The sequence below is a fragment of the Salmo trutta genome, chromosome 35, assembly GCF_901001165.1.
Source record: "Salmo trutta chromosome 35, fSalTru1.1, whole genome shotgun sequence".
In the NCBI taxonomy this organism is placed as follows: Eukaryota; Metazoa; Chordata; class Actinopteri; order Salmoniformes; family Salmonidae; genus Salmo; species Salmo trutta.
Window position 1 is genome coordinate 647,143 of NC_042991.1, and position 9,236 is coordinate 656,378.

Genomic DNA, 9,236 nt, shown 5'->3' on the forward strand with positions numbered 1-9,236 from the left:
GCCTTGCTATACTGACACCTCTCTAAAGTCACTCTATACTCTATGCTACTACTACTCTTCAGCTACTTCCCCTCTCACTAATTCTATGAATAAGTATTTAGTTATAGGCTATAGGTCTAGATTTTTTCCTGGTTAAGTCACATGGTCATGAAAAATTCAAGGCCCATACCTATGACCCACTGAATGTTGAGCCTCTACCTGACATGTATGACAAACTGTTTACACTTTAAATAACAAATTATTTTTTAGGTTGTATCTTATGCATACTGTAAATGGTTGTGATTTTGTCATAAGCTACTCTTGTTAACATACGAGTAGAATTGTAATTTGCCTCTGGTGATAAAAAGTGAATGTTTCTCCTTCTGGCTGATTAAGACATTTGTTAGGCCTAGATGTAATCAGATCAAGCGTTAACCAGCGATATCCAACACCCAAGTAGTTGATGTTTTTGCGGTATCGGAGGTGTAACTGCATTGGAGTTGTCAAATCTATGAGCAGCTGCTCCTGATCAATGTTGCGAAGCCACACCCGTCCCAACTTGCATTAGAAGTTCAGAACGAGAAAGTATAGGCTATATAGAACTAATGACGCATAAATTGATTAAATTAAAGGAGGATTTCTATCAGCCCAATTGAGGTGTAGATTACATCTCACATTCCAGTTTTTGAACTATATATTAACAAGGCTTCATGGGATTTCTCTTAAGTCGACTCCGTGTAGCTAATGGCAAAGTCCACTTCAGGTATAATTCCAGTTGACGCTTGTGGATTTGACAGCTCTAACGCAGTTTCACCTCCGACACCGCCAAAACAACCGCTATGCTCTCGTGTCTCCCATTTGACCTCACTCAAGCACTGAACTTTCTCATTCTTCAGGTTCTTGACCGTTGATCAAGTCATGTGGTTTTTAAATTTATTTAGTTTGCTTTACCGCGCTTTGAAATGAACAGCTCTATATAAGTTGAATAAATTATTAATATTGAGGATGTCGGCTAAAGTGGATCTGATCGAATAAAGCCCTAAATCTGTGAACCGCTGTACACAAACTACAGCAAAGTATTGTAAACATTCTCCTCAAAGCCTTTATTGTTACACAAATATGGACCAGGCAGTGCTGCTGCAAAGTGACAGCATTTTCAAATCACATTAATAAAAAAATTCAAAAACGGCACCTCTGTTAAAAAAAAAAAACTCAGTTCCCCTCTTCCTTGTCCTACTATACAAAATTAAAGCGTTCAGTGACATCACACAAGACAACCCAATAGCATTTCATCAGGCATATTCAATGACAAACATTGTTCTCCACATGATAGGTGCCTGTCTGTCTGGGTTGATATGAAACAGGTAGAGCTGGCTGATCATGGTGTTAAGAGCATCATTTGTTTAGTCTCATCCTTTTTCAGATTGTCATAGGGAAATGAGTCAGTCAAAAATAGAGGCAGTTCAGTAGACACACTGCTGGTGATTGAATGGACCAAGTCACCCTCTGTCCTTAATGGAAAAATCCCTGAACATCCAAAGATTTCAGTCTATAGCCAGTCATGCCAGGGAGTTTTTCCAGTGAGGACAGAAGTGAACAGAACAAAGCTCAAAGGTGATCCTAAAGGGAATGTCCCCTCTTATCTCATTGCATCATTACAGACAAGTAAAGTGATGTCCATTGTTCAGCTTGCAGATAATACATGTGCTGTGACTACAATTTGATGGGTTTGTTGCATGAATGATTCAACATGTACCTATGTTATGTAATGAGTGAACATTTTGATGCAGGAAAAACTTTTAGGGAGAACTAGAAAATGATACAATAAGTTTATTATATTTAATTTCTTTAAAGTGTCAGTAACTGACAGAAGTATGAAACCTCGACTTCCTACCACCTCCAAATAATCAACTGTCTCAACCCACCCTCAGAAGAATGCAGTACTTGTTTTCAGTCAACAGAAATAAAAACAGTCTGTCATCGTCTTACAAAAATAAAAGAGCTGCTTTTGCACTGGTCAGGCTTCCACAGAGGAAACAAGCACAGCTATGACCGACTGCGTCGACCACAGTCGGTCCAATGAGGACCAACCTGGCTCCTTACGAATGGAAGCCAAGCGACCCAGAGAAATAAAGAGTAATTCTGCTTGCCAAAGAGCACTTCTTAATGTGATAGAGAAAACAGAAGAGGTATGTACTGTTAAAACTCACAATCCAAAGCTTTGAAGGTGTTAGGATGACCAGGCCAGGGTCAAAGGGTGAATGTGGAAGACAGACAGGTGATGGCATCTTTATGACAACCGGAAGCCAATCCCCTAGAAGACCTGGTTTTTAAAAAACGTTATTTTTAGCTTATCTTTTTTCCTTACATGACAAAGCTTCTACCAGAAACAAACAAAATCAATGTAAAAGTGACCACATAAAAAGAGTGCCTCGCCTTTTTGTTTTTTTTTCAATGCTTGAAATCCCAATTTTTTTTATAAAACACACACGGAGTCACACACATACTTGTCACAGAGAGCCTCTCCTACTTACAGTCAAACTGAATAGGTCTCAGACAGTGTTCTTTTTTAGTTTTCCAACACGTTTCCGTTCTCACACACTCCTTGGGTTAGCTTACACAAACAGTTTAGGATGGTTAGGGGGTGGGGTCAATATGACCCCATGCTTACAGAAGCAGCAGTATCAGTCAGCACCTCTGAACACTGCCGTATGATATAAAAATCAGGCACACTTTACCACACAGCCCAAACAATGATTTCATAATATCCAGTTACAGCAATAACATCTTAATACAACCCCCCCCCCCCCCCCCCCCCCAAAAAAAACTATGATTACATTGAGTGTAGACTAGTGTACTGCTCTCATTTCTGGAGAATTGCTGTGGGTTTTTCACACTATAAGGATATTTCAGTGACATCATCCACTGAGATGTATTGGAATACTGGAAGGTTGGCCACACACTCCTAACAGAGGGAGTCTGCTCTAGGCTGCCCCCTCATGGTGTGTTTTGGCAATGCAGGCAAAGAGGCCCAACAAAGCTCATCTTTCCACAAATGGGTTCAGATTATTATTTTTTGCAGTTATTTCTTTTGCCCCCCCATTCTCTCTCTTTTGTCCCATTCACCTTTCTACATTCCATCCATCACAAGGACGAGCTTCTTCATGACGAGCGGGGCTCCTTTCTGTCCCTTCCTATTTTCTGTTTTCCCCCTTGGTTTTTTATTTTAAAAGGTGTCCAACGAGAGCAACAACAACAGTAAAATACAACGATAAACGCCAAAAGCACTTCATGTCATGTAGCAGGTGATCGCTCTCAGAGCGTAGAGCAGTTCTGCCTGCATGCGCGCTTCCATAAGAAGCAGATTTACATGGACCTGGGAAAGGGAAAGGAAGAGTTACAACATTGCTCCAGTACTATGAGATAAAACTAGAAACTTTAAAATGCTACCAATAGAAACATAAACCCATGGACAAATAAGTAAAATAAGTTGTTCCTTCACCTTCTCGGAGTGCTGGAACTGCCTCCAGAAGCTCTCATACATTCGTTTGGTGGTTTTCTCCGGGCTGCACACCATGGTCTTAATGTAGACCTTAAAGCTGCGGTCTAACAGCTGGTTAATCTCCCCATAGTCATAGTCATCATACCTGAGACACACACATACGAGGGAGATATGTTAGAGCTACTGATGAATACAGTTATTTCTTTACTAAAGTACATTACCGTCCAAAATGAATGCACTTTGCATTAAAACACGTGATAATATTAATGTTTTCATTGAATCTAGCATATGTCATCTTGGAATAAATTAATTTGTATTCGTATTGTGCCAGTGAGTGGCGTACCTGATGCCGAACATGCAGTGGATGTAGTTCCAGATAGCCCTGCGGAGCATGGAGGTGTCCACGTCTTTGTGCATGGCCATGGTGTTGTAGGTCAGGTTGTAGGCCATCTGGAACTTCTCATCCAGCAGCTGACCAACATCAGGGTACAGACGGTTCACCAGGGAGTAGCCGTGGTCCTCCCAACTGTAGTCCTGCAGAAGAGAGAGGAGAAAAGAGGAAGGCAAGGTGCTAATTACAAAGTCTGGATATCAATTGGTCAATAAGATAGTGCAACATTTTCTAAATGTAATCTTGAAGCTATTGAGAAAACGCTTCACTTTCTCTCTCCTTTCAAATGCCTCTTTCCATCGCTCTCTGTTTCTCCGTAAGTGAAGTTGTGTGTGCGAGCGTTATATACCTGTACTCTGAAGGTGGGTACATGTTCTCCTCTCCTGGAAAAGTCCTTGTAGCCGTAGCTGGGGTCTTCAAAGTGCCTGGACACGTCTCTTGACTGCACACACTCCTCGTCCTCTGCCGTGGCCACCAGCATGCTCTCGGTCTTCTCCCTCTCGAAGCGTGTGGCCATCTCCTCCTGACTGGCTTCCTCTTCATCACGACACTCCTGCAGCTGCTTCATTCTCTCAATCAGCACCTCCACCTCACCAGACACCTAGACAGGAACACAAACACGTTCTGGGTCAGGGCATGAGTCATAAAAAGGGTGACCACAACCACAAGAGCCACTCAACTCACAACCACATCTTTGTCAAAGCCAGTAACTAACAAACCCTCAGCTTCACTTTCTCTCACACAAACAAATACACCATCCTCCTTCCTCACACCTGATGGCTGCCTCTCCTTTCCTCCAGGTCGTTGCCGTGCCCATTGCCATTGGCGATGTCGCAGACACAGTACTGGCTGAGGGAGACAGGTCTGAAGGTGTGCCCACCATCACTGTGGATCTCAGGGGTGATGCCACAGCCGAAGGTAAAGGATGCCAGGGAGTGGTAGTGTGTGAGGAGCACCACAGCATGGATCAGCTCAGCCAGGGACCAGCTGTGTTCTTCAGCCTTCAGCAGGTGCTGGGGAGAATAGAGAGTTGAAGTGTCAGTCAATCAGTAGTTTCCTTTGGATGGAATCTTATTTTCCTGTCTCTCAATTTCTACCCTTCCATTTGTTCTCTTCCTTCCATTTAATCTCTGCCCATTCCTCCCGCTTTCATATAACTAACCCTGCCAAGTAACAGCCACATAACTCTGGTGTGCCGCCACCCATGATCTCAGTCTGTTACATAACCCTAACCTGTCCCTTTGCCCAGTCCTGCATGTGTGTGTGTCACAGGTCCAGCCTCAGCTGCCTACCTCAATGTGTGCCTTGGTAAGAAGCCAGGGCCGGTGGGCCAGGATCTTGTTGAGCTCCCCAAGAGCCTGCAGCTTCTGTGGGGCTCCGTCCAGGCCATTCAGCCACTTGGGGTCCCCTCCCACCTGGAGGAAGTCGTTGACGTGGAGGTTGACCAGGTAGGAGCACTGGTGTCTGGCCGCAGCCTGGGAGGGAAGCGGGGGAAGGAGAGTTACGAGATTGTCCAAGTGTCTCTACACTACCATGGTAAAGCCACTGCAGAGTTTAGAGTAGGGCTTAAGGGGCCTCACCATGATGCCTATGTAGTGGCGGTAGTGCAGGGATAAGGGCCCATCCATCTGCAGCAGGTAGTGCTGTGTTCTCAGGAAACTCTCCAGGTACTGTGGGTGGAAGCCCATCACCAAGGAGATGTTGTCAAGACGACCCAGCGCAGCAAATGCGTCCTCAAATATCGATTGCACCCTCGGATCTACTTTACTGACTTGAAGTATCTGGTGCCACAGAGCCAGTGAATACATTTTTATTCTCAATAACATATTGATATAATATGGCACTTTAATGTATTGTAATGGTAAGTAAAAAGGTGTAATAATTTCCACAAGTATAGAAGATCATGTGGTGTAAATGAAGTTGTTCTCCTTACCTCTTTTTCAGGGATAAATCTACTTGGTCCATTTCCCAGTGGTCTTGGGATACTAACTCCTAAGTCCTGCAAGTTAAGAGTACAGAAACACATAGTTCTGCAAGAACCAAATGCAACATCATGCGAAAACCCTAAATGCTGTTTTTAGTGCCATTTTGGCTGCGAGCCCTGACTGAGTAATATTGTACATCCTTCTGCAAGACATCTCTCACTCTCCACTAGATCACATATTCGCTCTACAGTCAGGTTGGAGCATTGCATGCACAGCCTGTGCAAAAGACAAATCCAACTCACTTTGTTCACAATTTCGCTGTAGCAAGCTGCCATAACAATAGTCTCTAGAAATGCGACAAGTGTCAAAATACACAAATCAAACACTTGATAGATACAATGCATCATGCGTGCGGCTGCTATGTAACCACTTGCAGTTTGAAACATTTGAAATACACTTGATACATTTAATACCCTAATTGATACAAAATTATTCGGAAAGGTTTGCATAGCCAAATGTTGTTATTAAAAGGAACAAATTCAAGACACGATTGACATCACGTTAAACATTAAAAACAGCCAACTGTCAACTTAAGAAGTCGCTGATCACATGTTCCCTTGGGACTCCATAGATAGCTCCTGTCCCTCTGCGCAGAGCAACGAAGTGGTAGAATGAATTACCTAGTCTTAGAAGAACTCGGGGCCAAAGATTGCTCGATTGCGACAACACTGTCTTACATTCAAAGACACCAAGCGAAAAAATTTGCTAAGAGCATATACGAAATAGCAGAGTTGACAATATGATGACAATGCAGGAGATGAACTGTAAAGCGTTGACAAGCAACGCTAACTCCTCAAACGCGTAAACAAGGTTGGACACAAAAGAAAAGACTGCACTGCAGTTCCTTCGCTCGCAGCCACAAAACAGTGTCTAAAAGGACATGAACTTGTCACAAATGAACACTAAAATTCCACGACGACGGTGCACGGAGTTTTAAAAACATGCGTTCACTGTCAAAAACATTTGCCATGTATTTTCCTTTTCTCTTACCTTTTTGCTAAGCCGTTCACAATGAGTGCATATTTTATATAAGTCTGTTACTGTAAATGAATTATTTTCCATGGTTTCTGTTGCTGCAGTTGCGTGCCTCATAATGTGTCTTCAGTGTGATCTTGTGTTTCAGGTATATTTAAATTGATGTTTCCGTTCTCGCTTTGTTTCATGAGGGTAAAGTGCTCAATTGTCAGTTGTTGCAGCCCTACAGCAGAATACCGTTCGACCTCAGCACACACTCTGTAAATAAACTGAGCCCTAGTTCAGTGACGTGCGCAACAGCCAATCGAAAGACGAAAACAACCTCCATTCATCAATGAGGTATAAGAGGACGGAGAAATAGGAGTGGACCGTGCGGAGAGAGGGTCTAAACGTCTACGCAGAGCGAGCCAGCCCCCAGGAAAACATAATCAATCAAGTGTCTCATTTTGTTCCTTGCTTCTGCCATTGATCATGGCAATGGTTATCGAATGACACCATCACTCTGCAGCGCACAATGTGTGCATTAATCTTAAGAGTCTATCTAAGTAACATAACAAACAAATCCCCATGAAAATCCGTCAATTTAAACTAGAGATTGCATGGGATGCGTCTCAATCCACCAAACTTGAATGTAACCCATACAAACGAATGGAAGTATGGAGGTAGTTTTGTGCCAACAAATATGAGTGATTAAATACATGTCCAAAACAACCACAAATATTTCCTGAGTTTTCTTACATCTCCTAGATATAAGGCCAAATTCTAAATTTGATTCTAAATCAAATAGCTAAATGATCAATGGTATGACCATCTTAAAACAATTCCATATGTTAACTTAGTTAACCCCCCCAACAGCTTAGACTTCCATAGGTTTTAAGAGGTCCCTTTGACCAGCTGCCTTAATATGTCTTTATTACATGATCCATAGGCGAATTATCTAAGTCAATCAATTATGACAAACATGTCATTCACTTTGCACATTTTTTTGCACGTTTATTTTTCACCCTTTCCCACCACAATGACCCACTACACTAATGTTTGCATGCACCAGCTATCTATGTCCTCATCTCAGTCATGTGCATTGAAAACAACTACCGATACAAGATTATTCAGCAAGCAGCAGCAAGTTCTTTTCTCTGTGAAAACTGAGTCCAATGTGGTCATGTCTCCTTGGCCAGCATCACCACTGTAAACAAGGTGGCCTACCGACGCTTTGCGGTGGCGTATATTATTATGGCACAGTAGGATATCTGGTCCTGCAAGACAAGACAGGACACAGCAGGTGTACAAACAACCTGAAATTAATCCCTGCTTATGGTGCATTTCAATTGAGGATTTAACCCAGTGTTTTACCCAAAAGGTTGACTTTTTTGTTTCCATCTATGCGGGCCGGCGCCTCTGTCTCACTGGGCCATAGCTCCAGCGGACCCGCTCTAATACCTGATGTCCACCAGATGCATATGCGTTTTGTTTTGCTGGATGTCTAGCCCACATTTTCCGTACTTAACGCACATGTACTTCGCTTTTCAACTAGCTAAAAGCTAGCTAGTTGGAGTCTGTGTGTGTAACTCCGTTTGTACCGACACACGGTAAGCAATGCATACAGTACACAGAATGCACCGCAGCTTAGTGAGGCACCCCCAACGTAGCGTTGTGGATTGCTCCATTGGCAATGAATGACTTCAGCCGGAACACAAAGAGTTTTATGCATCTGGTGGAGATGAGGCTTAACTTGGAGCCAAGTAAGGCTACTTTTCTTCCTGCATTTACATAACCATGGCGAACTGTGAACTTTAACACCTTCACACAAAGCAACAGTCTTGAATGATACAGAGGTTGTTGATTCTGCTTGCCACAAGTCTTTAGTGTCACACTCCTGATGGAAGCACAATAACATTAAAGCCTGCATCAACATAATACACTAGTGGCCCACTGGTGTGGGGGTATTATGATTTCAACATGCTTCGGTTCGGTTGCCACCTAGCTGAATTTGGCTAGGTGAACCCGAACCTGTGCTCACATACTCCCTTAAAAGACCTTCGCTTGAAAAATGAGCAGCAATAGTACTGTTTAGAGGTTGACCGATTATGATTTTTCGATGCCGATACCGATTATTGGATGACCAAAAAACCCTGTTGCCAATTAATCGGCCGATTTTTATATATATATTTGTAATAATGACAAATACAACAATACTGAATGAACACTTTTATTTTAACTTAATATAATACATAAATAAAATCAATTTAGTCTCAAATAAATAATGAAACATGTTCAATTTGGTTTAAAAAATGCAAAAACACAGTGTTAGGGAAGAAAGTAAAAGTGCAATATGTGCCATGTAAAAAAGCTAGCGTTTAAGTTCCTTGCTCAGAACATGAGAACATATGAAAGCTGGTGGTTC

The 9,236-nt window shown here is 42.5% G+C and overlaps 1 protein-coding gene across 2 annotated transcripts; it reads right to left on the bottom strand.

Annotated features, from left to right (window-relative positions):
• Positions 1–1,058: 1,058 nt before the first annotated feature.
• Positions 1,059–7,144, bottom strand: LOC115174433 (sestrin-1-like). Of its 2 annotated transcripts, none has more exons than XM_029732945.1 (9): positions 6,848–7,144; positions 5,806–5,871; positions 5,453–5,542; positions 5,165–5,347; positions 4,646–4,885; positions 4,222–4,473; positions 3,825–4,015; positions 3,482–3,626; positions 1,059–3,355 (listed from the first exon to the last, which is right to left on the bottom strand). In XM_029732945.1, exons 1-9 carry the CDS (start codon positions 6,947–6,949, stop codon positions 3,269–3,271), a joined length of 1,356 nt encoding a protein of 451 aa, XP_029588805.1. In that variant the 5' UTR covers positions 6,950–7,144; the 3' UTR covers positions 1,059–3,268. The 2 variants fall into 2 exon arrangements, with proteins under 2 accessions (XP_029588805.1, XP_029588804.1); XM_029732944.1 differs by having other exon boundaries at positions 5,453–5,653; positions 6,848–7,143.
• Positions 7,145–9,236: the final 2,092 nt, after the last annotated feature.